The following is a 20,293-nucleotide window of genomic DNA, read 5'->3' on the forward strand; positions in this document are numbered from 1 at the left end:
ACTCCCTCGTGTTCGGGGGCCCCTGCACGATGCACCGGAGGTTCCCCGGTGAAGGCTGCCCGCTCTCGGCCCTCTCGACGCCGCTCTCGACAGTCTCGACGCCTGAACCTCCAAAGGCCTCTATATACTTACGTTTTTAAGGCCGCGTGAAAATTTACTCACGGACACGCTCACTCCCGCGCGCGCGAGTTCCTCTTTGCCCGTCCTTTTCTCCGTTTTCTCTCGGTTCTCCCCTTTTTTTCCTCTTCAATATCTGACATGCGAACGTCGCTTCGTGCCGATTCAACATTTTCGAAATTTAACAAAGTAGACTCTCCTTTCGAGTTAATTAATTATAATATGTTATTCTCATTTCAATCATCTTGCAACAATTCCATGTTAATTTCGACGCAATATCGCGAGCGTATCGATAAATAATATCGCGCGAAGTAAAAGAGAATATCGAACATATTATTTATACATACACACACACACACATATATATGTGTATACATATACATATACATATATATATATATATAATATATAATATATGTAGATAGATAGATGGATAGATAGATATTGATGAATATTAAAGGTAATTGGACAAATGGACTGTCGACAAATCTTTTTCGATTTTCGTGCGGAGAACAAGAGAAATGTCGGGGACACGGAAAACATTCCGTCGTTTCGCGCGGCTGTTCGCTTCGCGAGCGCGTGATTACCTTGCTGGCCGCAAGGTCCTGGCGTCGCGCAGTGGCGCGATTGACCGTGCTATCTCGGTCGTCTCGTAAGATATTAAGCAGCACGACGCGACGAGCCGGGAATCGGCGCGATCCGCGCGCGGACTGCGCGCCCGCAAAGTCATTTTGAGTTTTTGCTGCGTCGCTGAAATATTTCAGCGGCCGTCGCCGATCCGTTCTCCGATAACTTTCATCGACCGGCCCGCGCTATCACGGACTTTCTCGAACACAACGATTTTTCTCGATCGCACGGGGAGCGCGGAACTTTCTGAGAGAGAGAGAAAAAAAAAGTGTGATAGAGAGGGAGAAAGAGAGGATATTTGACGGGCGAATCCTAGAGAGAATCTGTTTCTTTTATTATATACCGCGACGCAAAACCCATCCTCGTCCATCCCGCGCGCTAATGAGCGCCACCAATCATTCGACATAAAAGCATTGTTTATATCTGAAAAGCTGCACACACTTCGACAATGAATTTCCTTTCGCAAACGGTCAGAGTGACATATACATAGTCCTACGATATATTAAATCCGATATTAATTATGTAATTAATTTACGCGCCGTGAATGAAACGTATCCTTCCATTTATATCAATTACATCAGGGCGTTCGGGGCGCTAAACAATATGGCATTATGCGCCCTGCGAGCGATCGACTTTTTCTCTCGAAATGTCACGTTAAGAACACCGCAAACATATGTTATCGTCAATCGAAACAATTGCCATAAGTCGCAGGCTTATATTTCTTTCTTTTTTTTTTCTTTTTCAAAAACATTGGCGACAATTTTGCTAGTCGCGATAAGAAATTGTTTCCGAATGATCGCGATCCCCGAACGATCGTACGTCGCATTATAGTTTCTGCGTCAATGTGAAATTCGATGGGACACAAAGCGCGCGTTGCGACTTGCGTGGTAAGGACGGTGGGCACTTGGACGCGCGTCTACGGCACTGACGTTCGTGTCGGAGTGCAGGTGGGCCGAACGCCGGCGGAATCGGCCGAGCACGCGTTCGGGGGAAAACCGAGCGGCGCTACTCGGCGAGGAGTGTTGTCAGAGTACTCAGTAATGCTTTGCATGGCCAGCTAGCTGCTGTCGTGTGTGTCGATGACAGTCGCGTTGTCATCTGTTCGGAGTGATCGTGCGATGTTACTTGAGGAGCTAACCGGGCTACCGGCGGCCGATACTTAACGTCGCGCAGTGCGTTTTTCGTGAGACTGTGAGTTACATAAAAGTAAAAGAAAAACAAAAGAAAATAACGAAACGCTAACAGACACGTACCGAGAAAGAGACGAGAAGTGAGAAAAGACAGTGTGAGAGAGCGTGAAAGACAGAGAGGGAGAGAGAGAGAGAGAGAGGACGGGCATTTGCGGAACAGGACTTCATCGTGCCCACGGCCGAAGTAACGTGGAACTTCGGTTCCACGTACCGCCGTTGGTCGGTTCCGGCTACTTTTCTCTCGGTTCTCACGACGAATCTCCAAGTCACGCGGAGAGCGAAGGAAAAAACGGACCGTCGCGGTAGCACCGTGCGCGGCAGTGCAGCAGCAGCGTACCAAGATGCTGTCGTCAGTGTCAGCGAAATAATAATGTGGTGCGACGTCAGTCAGGTGAGTTTCGCGCGCGGTTCCGCGCGCATCGTTCTCTCTTGCTCTCGCGTGCGCCGCTCTCGGCCGCCGTCCTTTTTTCCCGCAACCCCCTATCCCCTCCTTGGCGCACTCCCGCGCTCCCCCGTGTGTGCGTTCCCTTCCTTCGGCTTCGGCGTGTACGACACGCGTGCCGCGTTTCCGCGTTACGTGCCGGCCGAGGAGAGCGGGTTACGTGATCGCGCGTTCGGCTCTCGGAGTCTCGCCGCTCGCGGAGCAGCACGAACGTAGGAGGCCGACTCGCGCGCGAGTATTTTTCCCCGTCGGGACTTTACGTCTTTTTTTACTCTTTTTCTTTTTCCTGTAACGACGTTACGAAGTACGGTACGCGTGAAACACGACTGACGCGACGTAAGACGCGGATATCTCTCTGTCGAGGAAAACTTTTAACGTCCCAACGTCACGCTTTCAACGATCCGCTCGACGAACGTCATTCAAGTTTGCCGTCTCGGGAAAATTTCCACCTTCGTCGAATGACGAAGTTATCTTCCTTCGGGTACAAAAGAGAAAAGGTGAACGAAAGAAGATAAGGACACGAAAATAAGGACTCGGCCGTTCGTTCACGGCGCGGCATCGCGCTTAACATCGTTCTCGAAAAATCGATCGACGTTCCCGTACTGATTCGCTCGCTTTCGGAAACCACGAGCGAAAAACAGCCGTAAAAAAAAAAAAAAATGTACGGCGGCGAGCACGAGACGCGGAGCACGCGTAGGACGACCAAGTGTCAGATTTGACGCGTGGTAACCTCGTGTTCGGTAGTTTGAATTCGAAGCGATCCCGCGTTTCCTTGGCCCGGCGGGGGGAGGCAGGGACGGCAGGAGGGCGGCCGCAAGGGGAAAGAGGATGACGAGGCGGCGAAGCCCGCCGAGGGGGAACGACGAGGTGGCTTGCGTTGCGTACTGTGTGGGCCGGTGGAGTCGGTGGAGTCAGCGGGGAGCGCGCAAAGAGAGGGGTGGAGAACGAGCGACAGCGGCAGCTTGATAGCGCGGTGGGGTTTGGGACGAGAAGGGGGGTTATCGGAGAGCGCGGCAGAGGCGAGTGGTGAGGATGGAGCACGGCGGGGAGCAGCGGGGTGGAGGGTGAGAGAGATCGCCCGAGGCTGCTGGCTGCCTCCTCTTCGCTTGGCCAGCGCCGCGAGGAAACCTAGCGTCGGCTCGGAGACGCTTGGTGGGGATACGGTTATAACCAACCATCAAGGGGCAGCGTCGTCATGGTTACCACGACGACAACAACCCGATCTGCTCTAGGGGGGTGTTTTTAAAGACATATTCGCTTTTGCTGCGTCTCTCTCTCTCTCTCTCTCTTCCTCCCTCTCTCTCCCCCTCCTCCCCCCAATCATTCTCTTTTTCTCTCTCGGAGTTATCCACTCTCCACCTTTCTCTCCCTCACTTTCGTCCTTTTACCTTTTTCCTCTTATCCTGTCTCTCTCTCTTCCTAGCGATTGTTTTTCATCACGAGGTCTTTGAGCGGCGCGAAATGTTTTGCGACAAAATCGAAGGAGAGGGGCGCGATATCGTCGAATCGTAATCCACGAAGAGAACGCGCACGAGTCATAATTCTGTGCCATCCGAATTGTTTTCAGAGATATTTCTCGCCGCGAAAGGTTACCGTCACATGCGTTATTTAGACCCCGATCTGTTCATCTTTGCACCGTCTCGTAAAAAATTTGCAAATAATGTTCCACACCGAATATTCCATGTTCTTCGACAACGATTGTGTAGATTGCGGGATACAAAATGTAATGTAAAACTACAATTTAATTAGAAAATTATTATTCGCAAACTTCATTTACCACATAAATGAGTCTGTTAAATTTTGAAACTAATTAGAATGCTTTTTCAATCCATATCGTATAATTTTTTTAATTCCGACATTATTGCACCAGAATTTTAACTCTTGAATTAAAATTGGGAATCGATTTGTCATCTACTGTTTTTCGGTATTGAAAGCAAACGGGATGACTCCAAATGATCATATGACACTTCGAGTGTTGACCACAAACACTATTTTGTTTGCATGACTTGCAAGTTTATTCTTGAGAAATTATACCGTAGAGCCACACTTTTATGGTTTGCTTTCAACGATACATTTCTATAATAGAGATGTCCGAAATAAGATGAAAGAAACTGACCGATCTATTGTATATACAAACGATAGCCACTTATTGAATGTTAAATGTAATAGGATTACCTTTGGATATTCTTTTCGGACCATTCAGGCTAAATGATCCACAACGAAATGTGTAAACGTATCTCGTGCCGTTCAAAACCTGAGACTGTTCAAAACTGTTTGCCTGTGCGAATTTATGCAAATTTACGTAGATTTACGCTGCAAAAACTATTTAAACGGATAGGATTGAGAGGGATTAGCGAAGGATTTCTAAAATTCGTCAACATTTCTAGAGGTTGAAAATCTTCCAATGCAAAAAGTGAACACGAATATTCAAAACAAATATCGTATAGAAATATATCTCAATATCTTTTCTTCGATACTCGCATTCCCTACTGATCTGAAGAGTTTACGTTATATATTCTTTTAAAATTAGATGAGATCCGACTCGAACGAGAGGAAATTAGGAATAATAACTGTAATAATGATTTTCATCGAACGTGGACGAAAGTAATCGGTAATTTACTTGCCAACGGACGAGCGTTGCGATTCTGCTTAAAATTGGCGCACGAACGTGGAACGGACGCGCCAAAATTTGGGTAGCGATAAATCAGCAGTGTACAGTGAGTCTAGGGGATGAAGGTGGCGCAAGCACAGGGGGAGGGAGGAGGAGGAGGAAGAGATGAGAAGAGGAGAGGGTTTTTCGGCGCTTCCGACGGCCGGTGGCCCGATGACCGACAAAACCAGCCAGTTTTTCCACGTGGTTTCGCGTCGTACGCGACAAATGGTTGTCTCGGTATGCGCGTGTTGCCGGCGCATCGTTAAACTTGAACGGAAAAATTCGCGCCCGCGCTCTTAACCCTTCTAGATGAATCCTCGTCTATCTCAGTTACCGGCGCGATATAAACTGGTTCCAGATAAAACGGGGGTTTATTATAAATTTAAAGGAAAGATTATTATAAGAGTAGTGTCCTTCAATTCGGTGAGCCGTGAAATACAAGGTATTCGTAACCTTTGACTTTATAATTACGTAATAATGTATATTATTAATGTAATAGTATAAGTGATGGGGATTTTATTCTCACTCATTAAGTTTCTGGAGCAGCACTTTTAAGTTATTTTTAAAAGAAGTGGAGGTTTATAGCATTATTAGCCTAATTGGAAATATCGAGCTAGAATTTGACTATTTTTATTTAAATCAGTGAGATGCAATAAAATAATAATGATCTAAATAATATCAAGGTTTGACATAAATCCATCAATTTTATATAATATTACTATTATATCGTATAGCTAAAAGTATCCATTTTCGTATCATAAGACACACTAAAAGGAATACTAGTAAGTTAATGTACTCGTCGAATTAAATATTTTCATTTCTATATTAATCTTTAATTTTGAACGTAATAATAAATTCTAAATGGTACTTATTGTAATTGTTTTAATGATTCATACAATTTCTCTGCGCAACATGCAGATATTTTCTCTCAATATTTAAAAGAACGATAAACATTTTTAATATTAATTCAATCATTTTAAATTATCTTGGACCAATTTTAATAGAGAGATTGAATAAAACAACCAATGCATATTGAATAAACTCTTGAAATATTCTTACCAGGCTATAGTGCAAATATAATCTGTATTTTTTCACATAAGCGCGCGTATATTTAACTTCTTGCTGAGTCTCTACATTTCGCTGATGATAAACAAACTCCAGTTTCGCGCAAACCGAGCGAGCATCGGCACTGAATACGCAGGCTGACTTACTAAACTTCTATAGCGGTAAATTTTATTGAAATGCGTGTATAAACAGGAGTGTCATCGATTCATCGGATAGTGCAATGTATGTGACATAACTCCTCCGCGAAATCTATTTCTGTTCGCAATGTATTTCCGTATTATCGACGTAAGCGGCGTGGCGATACCGGACCGCGCGTTTGATTTGATGCCGAGAGGCAAACCGCTGACCAAAAACGTGTACGCTAATAACCGAGATTGCATATGAGAATGGATCTCGCTTCATTAATCTTGAAAACAGTTTCAGCCTAAAGTAATGAAAGCTACACAGTACGGAAATTATTTAATTTTTATATTAATATTTATGTAATAGACAATCCCCCCCCCCTCTCTCTCTCTCTCTCCACATATATATTTTTTAATACAAACTTGAAATTATCAAGTATAATATTCGACTCGTGGTGGAAAGCTTATGTACGCGCGCGCTCAAAACCAGATTTCAATATTGCATTTCTCTCTGCACGCCGCGGGATGAACGCGCTAAGCGTACTATACTCCGCGATGCATTATTTCGATCGATTTCGGAACTCGCGTTCCCGCGCGTTACCTTGGATCGCTGCTATGCTGCATATCGCAACGGCAACGGCAACGGCAACGGCCCGTCGGCACGGCGCGCCGCGAGTCAGTACAAAGTGAGTCCAAGTTTCCCCTACTTCCCACCCTCCCTCCGAGCACCTCCGCCTCCTTCGTCCCACCGGCCCTCGTGCGCCCACCATCACGGGCCATTAACGAGAGAGTTATCGACGCGCGATCTGTCAATAGGCTTCTCCCATTCATAAATTCGCCGGGCCGGCGTGCGGCGGTGGCCGCATAGTTTTGCCGCAGAAACCACGTGGCGGCGGCGGTGGCGGCGGCAACCACGAGACGAGGCGTACGAACGGACGGACGGACATCTCCGTCGTTACGCTACGCGGCTGGGCTCCGCTCTAACCGCGTGATTTACGGCCGGCGTCCCCGTTTTAAATGCATGGGAAGCGGGCACACGAGTGCCCGGACCCTGTTGTTACCGTCGTTCCCGCGCGTGCCTCCTCATCGCGACTTCTAACCAAATTCATTTGTCTTCTTTGATTGAGCGAAGACCGGTCGAACGGCACTCGTTGGCTACTTTCCATAGGGTGACACAAGTTGACACGAGTCCCCTTCTATCTTACTTACTCATTGAATGGCAAGAAAGATAGAATGATGTTTGGGTCACTAAATGGAAAACACACGTTGATATCGCGTAGAAAATAAAATCTTGAGTGCTTTTCAGCAAGAGATTCGAATTACACAATGATGTAACATAGTGGAATCATTACATTCTTGCTGTTTGCCAATGTTAAACAAAAATGAAATGTGTTACATATTATGTCTCTTGCTGGAAAGCACCAATTATGTATTACATGTATGATAATTTGTCGACCTTTCATATATTTTCCTATTAGACATTGGGCGATGAGATTTTGTTCGCAAATATTCAAAGTTTTCTAGTATTAAAATTGAAGTTTCAGAAATCCCGGGTCTTAATTCTAAAAAAATCGCGTCTTTTTATTACATGCCTACGATATTATACTTTTAATTTTTTTATTTATTCTTTTTTAAATAAAAAAAGCAGAAAAAATTCTTTATTTTCTTTTATTTTTTCTGTTGGTCGTATTTATCGTCGGTGATTGTCGATGCATCTTGGATATAAGCAATATATTTCTGCAGTATTGGCACTTTTTCGGTATCATATCGTTCGTTAAGCAACGTAGTATCGTTAACAATGTTGCGATTGAGTTGGTGACCTTCTGACGCAGCTTCGCTCTTGACTTGTGCTCTCGTTTCTTTGCGCGCGTCTCGGATAAAAGTTATCACCACAGTGGTTTTCAACCGTCGATGTAAGCGCGTAAATAATTTAATAATGTCGAATTAAAAATTTGTTCGTAGATTATATTATAATATCACTTTAAAATATTTGGAAATTTTTCTTTTCTTTGTTCTGATCCTGCAAGTGTGTTCAAATTTAGTCCGAGGCTGGAACGCAAGGCCAACATTCAGGTACCTGAGATTTCGGGAACTGTAAGGGCCATGAAATACGACCAAGAGAAAAAAGAACTTAAGCAGTAAAACGTAGGCAGTAAGCGAACTGGCCAGTCACAATAGAAATCGTAAAGCCTATCCTACAATTGCGTAAGCATAGTTGGAAGTGGTTGCAGTTATAAGAATTGACCAATCACAGTCGAGTATTCTTCTCATAGCTATGATAAATTTTTACAACTACGCGCTTACGCAGTTCTAGAATAAGCTTAAGATTACTAGACCGTAAGTAGTAGCCGATCCAACATGTTGATTTTCTTACTACTTACGTCTTAAGTTTTTCTGTGTGCCATGGCCCTAAATTTTCAAGGTAATGCGTCACAGAATTTACAATTCCTGAAATATATCTTATCCATATTGAATTTTTTTACATCGATGGCTTTGCGTATCAACTTCGGAGCTAAAGTGGGATAAGCCTATTCTAAACAATTTGATATGTACGAGATTAGAATGTCCACGTAAAAAGTTTGAATGAATTCAGATCGCGTTTTGTCGTAATTCGTCAATAAAATTCGAAGCGTACACGTGGCCCGCGGCATAAAAATGTCTGAGCGCGTGTATCGTCTGCGAGATCGATGAATCACGAATTACGAATATTGTAACGCGTCCGCTGTCTGTCTCTCCACCCGACCCCACCTCCAATGATCCCCCTCCGCCGACGGAGACATCGAGGCACGTGGTGCATCGTACGCGCCTCGCATCAGCATCGCGTCGTCGCGCATTGTTTTGTTTACGTTACGTGAGCGGTCCGCGGCGATTGAAAAATTTGCCCGGCGTAATCGATATGTCAATCATGCGCGAGCGTACGCGAGCGCGATCGATATCGGAAGACGTCAGTGTAGAATCTCCTCCCGATTCATCCCTCTTTCTTTCACCGGATTCAGATGAAAGTATCATCGATCCCCTTTCACACAATTTGTTCTCGATGAAGGAAACTGCATTCTCAGTTTATGTAGGAACACGTAAATTCTTCAGACGTTCTATCGATACTATGTGATTTTTTTTTTTAAATGTCATCTTAGTTTTGAAACAAATTATTTTCTTTGACGGTTTTAGCTTGAAAGAAAACAAGATAGAGAACGAGTAGGAGAAAGTAAGTCTCTTATAAACTAATTCCATTGTTGGAATATAAAAGATATTTATGTCAAGATAAATTATTTTTTTTTAATATGCTAAGAATAAACTCGAAAGTATTATCGATCTTAAATTTGATAGAAATTGTCATTTCTTCTCTGTTTGATTTTGCAAATATATATGTGCTTTGTTATATGATACAATACATGCATGGCTTTGAAATAATTCTTCTTAATTGTTATAACTTATTGTGTTATCGTATTTAGTTTCGGTAAAATAAACTCTATATCTGGGAACACAATAAAACCTAGTTTTACAGGAACGAGGTCTGCTTCTGCCATTTGAAAGACTCGCTCGAGAAATGCGTTTTATTTTCCATCTTTCTAGCATTAATGTAGAACGATAAACCGCGCCGAAACAAAGGGTACGTTCAGTTAGAAAGTAGAAACGCGCGAAACTCACCGCTCGCACACACGTACACATAATTAATTCTTTTCTAATACTTTGCCACCTCATTATTCGTTTATAAGATGATAATACTGAAAAAATAGGAGACTATATACGTACATGTATATATATAATAAGAAAGTAACTTGAAGTTATCAATTATATATTTCATATAATCATAAAAAAGAAATTGTTTATCTGAATGGAACACTCATGGTGCGACCACTTACCAGTTAAGTGGAAGAATAGCGGATTTTGTCCGGCCTCGTCTCTCTTCATCCAGGCTTTTCTCGCGCGATTCTGTCCGCGGGAATCTTCCGTAAAAGTAACCGTTAGCGATACTTGGTGAACTCGTGGAAAGACGCATAGAACGGTGTAGTTTCATATCATCTCAAATGAAGAAATTCTTACTCAATAATTTTTCGCCAGTTCTTCTTCATATTTTGCAAGCTAAAATTATAAATTTATAATGTATTATCGTGATATAATCATATTGCAAAATATAATAATTTATTTGTAATTAAAAAAAGTATGGGGATAAAATAAATTTTCACGCATTTAAATCTTTGGGAAAAAGTTTATTAACTTTAATATTATGGTAAATAGATATAGATTCCATATATATGGTGCATAATTTGTGATCTTATGATTCAAACATAAGGGACGCCCTAAATTAAATGTCATCCTTCTATAATATCCAATCTCTAAAAAAGTTAATGATTTTCCGTTTCTCGAAAGAATATAGCACGGTATACTATCTCGTACCGTACTGCTCATATAAAGGTTAAGGTTGGCGGTGTCCTAAATTCACGGGTCGAGCTTAAATCACAGCGCACATCTCGCGAACCTTCGGCTTCCGGGGATGCGTCGCGTTCTGATGAAGTCGCGCGCCGCGCGAAACTCTCTAGTCCTCTTGCGGTAGGTTAAGGTTAAACGTGAGAAGAGAGGAGAACAAGGAGAGGAAGACATATAGGGTGAGAGACAAAGAGAGAAAGAGGGAGAGAGAGAGAGAGAGAGAGAGCGAGATGTGAACGGAGAGTTTCGCGGCCCCGTTTTCTTCCCTCTCCATTAACGAGACCGCCGCGAGCCTTTTGTACGGGTGAATTTCACGCCCACCGCCAGTTAATGGCTAGCAGGAATCAGCCTACGGTGGCGGGGGTGCCTTTGGGACACAATGGCACCTGCTGCTCCTGAACTTGTGGCAGGACTTGCTGTCCACGTGGCAGGTGTCAGTGACTTTTGTCTGCTATCAACAACAAGAAAAATTACGAGTCTGTCTTCGACTCATTGTTACAGTGATTTACGGTATATTATCTGTTATTGCGGTCAGTCAAAGAGAGGCGTTTAAATATCAATATGTGTTTCGAAAAACTTGATTGTTTGACAAAGAGACCCTGGGATGTTTGTAGACGTATTCCATAGATAGGACCTTTCCACGCAGCGGGGTAGTTTAATACGGTCGTTCGGTTTCCTCCCTCCATACGTTCGAAGAGTCGCGTGCCTCTCTTGAACGAGCCTTAACACGCGGGACACACGCGGTGTCGGTGGTTTACCCACAGGCGCGACGACGGAGGAAGCAACAGTTGACGATATCGACGTGAATGAGGACGGTTTATGTACTTTCTACGGCGCGCGCCGTACGAAGGACTCGCGCGTATGCGTGAGAGAGGTTCTCGCGTTACGCTCGTCACGAGAGCGATGTATATACGGTACGTACGTATGTACCATAAAGTGCGGTATAAACACACATGACCGGGAGGATCGGGGGGAGTATTTGAGGAGGGAGAGAGAGAGAGAGAGACAACGCTCCCCGCTGGGTGACGCTGGGGAAGAGGCTTCCCACGATGGGAGAGCGGGAGGGAGGGAGACTGAGAGAGAGAGAGGGTGGAGACTACGAGAGAGCCGACCGAAGTTTGTGAATTCGTCCTCGAACGTGTGTGCATGCGTGTACATGTCGGGTGCATTGTAGATGTTCTCTCCCTCCACACTCCGACACAACCGGCGCGCTATATGTACCGCTCCTCTTTACCCTCCCCCCGCCGCCCCGCACCGTGTTCTCCTCTCCCCCGTGCCCTATGCTGCCCCTCGTGCTTTTCCGCATCCATCCCTTTCGACCACACTGGAGATTCAGCTCGTTGCTGCGTCTCGCCCCGTCTCGCCTTGCCTCGCCTCACTTCGCCTCGCCTCGCCTCGCCTCGCTTCTTCCTCTTTCTCACTCTGCCGTAATCTCTCTTCCCCGCGGCGCTCTCGCTCGCGGTGCAACGAGCGATGCACTTTGTTGTCGTCGTGTAGTCACCGCCGCTGCTTCTATTCCGCGGCTCAGTCGGTTTCGGCTCGGTTGCCGACGAGGTTCGCGCAGAGATTCGCATCTGTCGGACGTGCAAGTCTCATTCGGAATGAACCAGAACTCAATATGACAAGAAATTGGAGAATGTTATCTCTTACGATTAACATTGATGAACATGCGATCCCCCTTCATCAGTACTATTTTACTTTACGACATTTTACCGTAATACTATTTTTCTTAATATTTCTGCTTTGTTATTATTTCTTGACGTATGAAAATTACACGGTAAATTTAATAATGCCGTCGAGTTTAGATTTTTTCGCATTACGTCCTTTATTTTTTCATCCGATCGTAGTACAAGTTAAAAGTAAACGCAAAGAAACATAAATATACATATAGATATATATGGTAAACATAATTCGTACAACAATATGAAAAATAGTTATTACTGGAGTTAAAATGAAACGAATATCTATGAAATATTAAAATTTACTAAAATACAATGAAGTAAACTCTCTAAACAATATTTCAAATTTTAATAAATAAAAGATCATTTCTCGTATTATATCAGATATATAAGAATATATTCGGCGCGTTCCATAAAATCGCGAATAAACGAAGGCAAAAAGTCGAAGACATCGAATTAGGGAGAAGACGCACACCTGAGAGGCGCCGTAGTGCTCGTAACGTAAACATTTCCGGATTAGAGCGCGTACGCGCGTACGCGCGTGCACGACGGTTGACCATGAATGAAGCCTATTTGCGTACGAGTAATAACAGGTGACACTCGACGGCTGTTTACCTTCCCTATCGGTAAAAAGAGGGGCTAGGTATGTGACAGTGCGGTGAGCGGCGGGCGGGCGGGCCGTAGAAGGGATCGTAAACACGAAGGGAGGGGCGTTTAGGAACCACGTGGATAGCACCGTTTGAAGGAGCCGTCGTCGCGTCGCGTCGCGTCGCGTCGCACCGTACCCGCGTTGAGCCGCGTGGCGCCTATATCTTTACGGATATGCGTGTATCTTCCCGCGCGCGAGGTGCCGGCTCCCGACAACGAGTGTCACGGACACTTGCGAACACTAGTTGGAGCACCGTGCCGTACCGTGACACATCGGCAACGTGCACGGTGGCCTCGAAATTTCCTCATCGCCTCCCTGAGACATTTGACCCGCGGAGTTCGGCCAATGTATCAACGGATCTGTTTCTGTCGTTATAATTGACTCCGCTATATATTCGACAAATAAAGGAATTATACTTTCGTTAATCATTAATGGATTCGTAGCTTTTTCGGGGAATCTGAACGGAACGGTATTTTAGCGATGTCTCGCATTGATTTAATTTCAGCATATGACGAAAGATATTTTGTGTGCATTTTGATGTTAATGAACCAAATGTTTAGCTTTGTATTTTCCGCGTTTTTGAAATATTTCTAGTATAATTGATTAAAATATTGTTTTTACACCGATATTTTCATCGGGGAATGAATATTTATGTTATATTGTACATTGACATTTTATACACCTATACTTTATAGATATTGCGCTATATCGCACTGTATATTTTGCTATAACCATCTCTTGCCTGCCGCTTTTGCGAAAGTCCATGCAACTATGTCGTAAAGTAATGGTTGCATAATGAATCGAAAAGTGAAAATAACCAAAAACTGATAATTACGAAGAATGACGCAAGAACGTGTCACAAGATAGACAAAAATAACAATAGTATATATCTGTCTAAAGTTTTGCAAAATTTTATTGTATTTTTCATTATTATATTTTTATTAAAAATATCTCACTGATAAATGCATTTGTCCGGGATAGAACGAAAGTAGGTACTTGAAAATTGTTTGAAGTTTGTTATTTGGCAAAAATATTGTTAAGCAAATCCCGGACAGATACTCAGTATCAATATCGATTCATATGTTTATTATTAGCGCCTGGCGATGCAATCGAGTATATCTAGTTTATAAGCCAAACACAAATCCTGCAAATCGTTCACACAATGAGCGTCGATGACTATCTATTGACAGAAATACTCCCTTTAAGACAGGATTACGTTATCAGTTTAGGATGGCACGAAACCATATAATTTCGGACTAGTCAAGTGGCAGACGCATAATACGTTTAAGCTTTCGCGTCTGAAATAGTTTGACGTTGTGAACGTTTACGTGATAAATTTGTGACCCATAGTGACACTTAAATAAGATATAAAAGAGTTGCGACATAAAAAAAAAGAATCTAACATTACGGGTTACGTTACATGTATCGTTTATGCATGATAACATTCAACGGGATTTTATCATCTTAAATATTAGATGATTTTTATATCATCTATACATGTAAAGGGATGTATGGAGATGTGCTCGTGGCAATTTCGAGGGCTTTTGACGACCGGCATTCCCGGTTAATCGCTAACTCGCGATTGCGCGAGCGGAGACGCGACAGTCAGAGCGCTCTCGTCGTTTCGCTGTCCGGCACTGACCCGGTAATGGAAATCCTCTTTTAACGATCAACGTTGTATGTATATCAACCGTGTGCGCCTAGAGTACCGAAGTACATGTACGCAATCCCTCGCCCTCTCCTCCAGTACTCCCACTCTCCTTTCCCCCACCTTGTTTTGCTCGTCACTCCCTTCCCCTCTCGCCTTTCTTCCGTCGACTCCGTCTCTCTTCCCTCCCTCCTACTTCTCTTCTATCACATGCTCTCTCTTTCTCTCTTTTTCTCTCTTCCTCACCGTCTTCCCCTATTCTCCCTTCTCACTTCTCCGTCAGGCTCTGTCCTCCCTTCGCTTCCTAAGATCGTATAGCATTCCATCGAACCGGAATCAAACGAGCTGGCGTGGTGGGAGCGAGAAGAGGATGCGGCAGGATAGTAATATATATGTATATATGGTATGTATATATATAGATATATACATATATATATAATATATATATGTGTATATACACGGGGAAAGAGGCCAATGCAGTGGGGAGAGCGGAGGAAAAACGAGCTATAGGAAGGGGGAGAGAGAGAGAGAGAGAGAGAGAGAGAGAGAGAGAGAGAGAGAGAGATTGAAGGAAAAGGATAGGGTAGCGGGGGCGGTAGAGCGCCGGGGGTGGCAAAAAGAAGGAACATAGAAATAGAATGAAGCAGGAAGGACGACGGAAAAGGGCTGCTAGACAGATAGAAAGAGAAGGGTACGAGGGTGTGACTCCGATAGCCGATCTCAGGCCTATGGCCCCTACCAACCTCCTTTACCTTGAGCCTCAGTATGCGATGATACTTACTTCAAGGCCACCAAGAGAGCAACATGGTATCATGCATGCTCGGTGACTGCGCTAGGGCATCATTCGAGTACTTGAGTACTTGAATAGTCGGGTATTCGGGAAACGTATGGAGGAAACCGGGAGAGAAGAAGGGGGAGTCCTCTGACGAGAAATCGGGATCGATCTTCTCTTGGCGCAATTTTAACCGAGATTTAATTATAGATTTATTTAGCGTTAAAAGTTGATGAACTCCGGGGCGAATAAAACTTGAAGAGAGCGAATAAGGCATTTTTTTTTTATCATTGATTAATCTTTAACGAACTCCAATTTAGAGAAATTTAATTCGAGGCCCTGATTTCTCGCGAGGATATGGAAGGATGTGTAACGCAACTTTGTTGAAACGATCTAAAATGTTGGCATAACTTTTTCAAACTAATGAATAAACTGAGATCTCTCGCGATTCACCGTTCTCCGATTTTCGGGACGTACGCGAAATACTCGTCCAATCCGCGAAATATCATCTTTCGCATTCCCGCATTCGCGCGCGGTTAGTATAATATTTCAGTCTCGCGAAAGGCGCCGGTTCGAATGGCGCGGCCAAGATCCATCGATTGCCTAACCAAACTTAACGCGATAGGAGTGACCGCTCTCGCGTGACAAATAGATCGCCACGTGGTTCGGGTCATCCCTCGCGCCCCTCGTCTCCCCCGCGTCTATCCCTGCTTTGCCCTGTCCCCCCGGTCGCCTATCTCCGTCTTTTTCTCGCGGTCCGCTCCTCCCTTTCTCCCTTCGCGACATTCCCACGAGCTATAAATTCATGCGCCTACACACAGGTGGCACCGCTCTTTTGCCAAGTGCATACAGACGGACTCCCTTTGGAGATAGCGAATGCGTCTAAACGCGCGGGAGAACTTGGTGGGGGAAACGACGAGTGCTTATCGTATGCAAACGGGAGTCGGCAACGTGCGCGCGACGACGACGGTAAAAAGCGGCTACTCCGCGGACGAGGCAGATATCGGCACTCTCATTTAGCAATAAGTACCCTCGCGAGATGGTCCTCGCGCTAGACGACGATCCGCGCCGGTGAATGCGCCTTCGCTCCTTCACCTTGCACGCGAATGCTGTTTCTTCTCAATTCAACATTATTCTGATTTTCTTTTCATTTATTTAAAAGCGACTCTCGCAGAAATACCATCGAGGTCTTTGACGAATAAAATTTTGATTTTAGATGACCATAGCCGGTATTCATAGTCTGTTCTTATTTCAAGACCGTCTTAAGTAATGTCTTAAGATAATAATACAGCTTTCTGAGCGACATTTATAGTCGGTTCTTATTTCAAATTCATCTTAAGTCTTAAGATGCTAATAATACTGCTCTATGATTGGTTTATGGCATCTTAAAACTGTATTTAAGACGGCCTTAAATACATATAAGTAAAATATCAGATACCATTATGAATACCGGCTTCTGATGGTTCATGACATTTTAAGATTGTACTTAGGACATTCTTAAATATAAGAATCGCGACTATGAATACCGGTTTACGAATTCGATAGCATGTATTCGTCTTATCTTGAGAAGTCGAAAGATTTCTGTAGTGTGTATACGAGATAACGTTATAAACTGAACCTACCGGATACTGCACATATCTAAAATTCGCCAAAAATATTACTACCTATTTATTTTAGATATTTCCGGCACGTTTATAGTAGCTTTCCATCCGATATCGCCTCCCTCCTCCGGATATCGAAAACTACCATTCAAATTCTGTATCGCAAGCAGAGTACATATGTAAAACCTCATTCTATCATTCCTTTCTTGTTTTTTTATTTTTTTTTGTACGCTGTTCCAATCTACAACGAAGGCGACTCACAAGTTGTCGGGGCCCTTCGCAACGCACGCGACTCGCGTTTTATTGCGTGCGAAAGGCCAACCACGTGCGATGAGTCGCGCGCTCTCGTGCAGGTGGCAGCACGCCGCGATACACCTTTCGCGTACACATAGAGCGCGTCGACGTCACGCGCGGCTATGTCCTCGCTCGCGCGAAAGCGCCTCGCCTCGCCTCGTCTTGCCTTACTTCTCCTTGTCTCGCTTCGCCTCGTCTCGCCCCCGCCTCACCTCGCCTCGCGGCCGTGCCGCGTCGCGCACGCAAGCAACGTGTTTTTGCGGCGTGCGCGCTTCTTCGCGGCGGCCTTCCTTCCCCTCTTTTCGCGCACACGCGTGTACATATTTCTTCGTCAACTTAATCGCGCCGACTCGTGGCTTCCTTCTACCGCGTTTTTTTTTTTTTTTTTTTTTTTTTTTTTTTTTTTTGAGCGCCCGTATACCGTATGCGTATCTCGCTAGCGGATACTCGCCGGGATCGATATTATTCAGAGTATTTTTGTTCATTTTAATACTTCTTTTAGCGCCAAGTACGTTTTGGTATCGATTCCGCACAGGTGCGGTAACGAAGGTTTCTGATATTGGCTAGATAGATTGAAGGAAGTGAGATATCGATTCGAAATATATATCGAAAACAAGAGTATCGAAGATTCGATGATATCGAATTATCGCGAGTCCACGTAACGCTCGGGAAGGTGACGGTACCAGAAGCAATATCTTCTGGCGCAGGAGCTTTCGAGTCGAGTAAAAGGCAATTACGCAATCGAACTTCTCTCTTTGGTCAGTAAATATTCATGATGTAAAACGCAACGTTCGGATAAAATATAATTTTCTTTCTATATAAAGGAAAGAGGAGAATTTTATTTTATTGTGAAACATTTTTCGTTTTCCCCTAACGTCGGCAGATTTCTCTACATTTCGCATTTCATCGACCGACTGCAGTCCAACGTTAACGTTTGGCAACATTGTGTCTAACATCGCGGCGCATTGCTCGCGAACGATCGCGCGATTTCTCAGTGCTGTGACGCACTCACCAGACCAGACCAGACCAGCCAGCACCGTCCTCGTGAACGAGGTACACTTCGGCGTAGCGGCGATCGACGCGCTACGCCGTCACCGTCGCGGCTCCGCTTGCTCGCTCGATAGCACCGAGGGTTGATAGTCCGCATTGATCCTGCGGGAAAGCTTGGGTATTGCGAGGCTAGGTCGTCGCCGCTGCCGCCGCCACCACCGCCGTCGCCGTTTGTCGATCGCAACCGAGATCGCCGTTCCTCGCTCGAGTATAATTTTATACTCGGTTGCAAAGAATCCCGCTTCGAATTAGAACGGAGCGATTCTCTATCTCGTCCCGATGTAGGTTCGATCGAGATTGAAACGATACAGTCGCCTCCTCGAACTGTTGCTGATTCCACCTTAAGATTCACGATTCTACAATTCTGTCTGTTTAGAGATTCAACATAAAAAAATAAACCATCTAATCCCAGTTGTACTGACTGACGTGCAAACCGCGTATTTAAAAATTTAGGTAATTTTTTATTGTCTATAGATTTTCAGGAAAGAAGTTTCATCGAGAATTATGTTGAGTCATTAAAAAATGTTATTACGATTGTAATAATTATATTATACTTGTAATTATATTTGTTGTAATCTCGTTGTAATTAAATACAAAACGCATTGTTCCAGATGAATGCGATGTAAAGATAATTTTTTTATGTAAAAAGACTTTTGGAAAAAATAGAAACATCTCTTTCTCTCTTTGCTTCTCATTGAACTCTTTGACATTTCATCTAATTTTCTCTTCTCCTGTGAAAACACACCGATCGCAATTACAGGGTGCAACGAACATCACAACTTCTGGCGGCCAAATTACAATTTGCATCACACGGATTACACGTTTGTCAACAGGATAGGTTACGTTAAGCAGGATATATATAAGCCGTAGCCACGAGACTCGCGTAGATCGCGCTTCTTTTTTCTATTACGTATAGTCCCGGCTTATTTTAGAGATGCGTCATCCGGTAAGCACAATTCAACGATGGTATGTAACGTCGTTTAACGAATGCAAAACGGTATGTTTGGGTGGATTAGAGCGTGTTTCTCGGTCTGGGGTATTTAAATTTGAACGACCGACGGCACTGGGTACCGGAAACAGCGAATATTAATACGTATTCCCTCGAACAGCTATTGACAGCAGACTGACGATGCGACGAGGTAGTGCAATAATGAATTAACAAATAACAAAGCAAATAACTGACTATATGACAAATGTATTGCAATTATTTAAAAAATTGATATATGAGTAATCGCTCTCCCTCGACAATATCTTCTGTGGAAAGAATCCAAAGCTATTAGTTGATAGTATCGTAGTACGATAAGCTCTAGTTTAGTTTCAACCACTCGTCGACGCGTTACTCGGGTGTCGTCTCACCCTCCTCTTTTTATTCTATAGTCGCAATGACGATTCAATCGCGTGAGCGCTGCCTCGCGATCGCGGATAATCCGATCGCGGCCATTTATCTAACCCCGTCTGTTGCTGAAGAAGATCGTATCGTCGAACTTGGTGCGGCAATCGCTAGAGCCCTAATCATTGGGATCATTATAGAGGATGTATATCAATTCACGAAAGAGCATCGACATTAAGTGCCCTCGGAAATTTTCAGGCTGGAAAAGCGTATCCGTCGCTCAACATTTATTATCATGAAAATGGTACTGTCTGCTCAAAGGGATGATTTTCTATATCGCGGGTATATAATTTGACATTACATTATTCGATCGTAATAAGATTCTCTTGAATCACGAAAGTATTTCATAATAAAAGATCTCGATCGCCCTTGTCTATCGCCCGAGTACACGAGTATCCATGGATTTTAGATATTCGCGCTAACGAAAATTGATTGCGCGCGGACCAGCGAAGTTTTAATATATCGCTTCTCTCTCGCGCGCGCGAGCCCCAGCCGTTATTTTCAACGACCTCCTCCGAAAAGTATCGAGGTGGAGCGAGGGCGAGAGAGAGAGCGAGAGAGAGAGA

The 20,293-nt window shown here is 44.1% G+C and overlaps 1 protein-coding gene across 1 annotated transcript in view; it reads left to right on the top strand.

Annotated features, from left to right (window-relative positions):
- Positions 1-1,800: 1,800 nt before the first annotated feature.
- The window catches only part of tara (SERTA domain-containing protein 2 taranis), a 51,380-nt gene continuing 32,887 nt past the window's right edge, over positions 1,801-20,293 (top strand). Inside the window, exon 1 of the mRNA XM_018512700.1 lies at positions 1,801-2,325. Within this exon, the coding sequence (XP_018368202.1) occupies positions 2,305-2,325 (21 nt within the window). The 5' untranslated portion in view covers positions 1,801-2,304. The remainder of the gene's footprint in view (positions 2,326-20,293) is intronic.

Source organism: Trachymyrmex cornetzi, unplaced genomic scaffold (assembly GCF_001594075.2).
Source record: "Trachymyrmex cornetzi isolate Tcor2-1 unplaced genomic scaffold, Tcor1.1 scaffold422, whole genome shotgun sequence".
Lineage (NCBI taxonomy): Eukaryota > Metazoa > Arthropoda > Insecta > Hymenoptera > Formicidae > Trachymyrmex > Trachymyrmex cornetzi.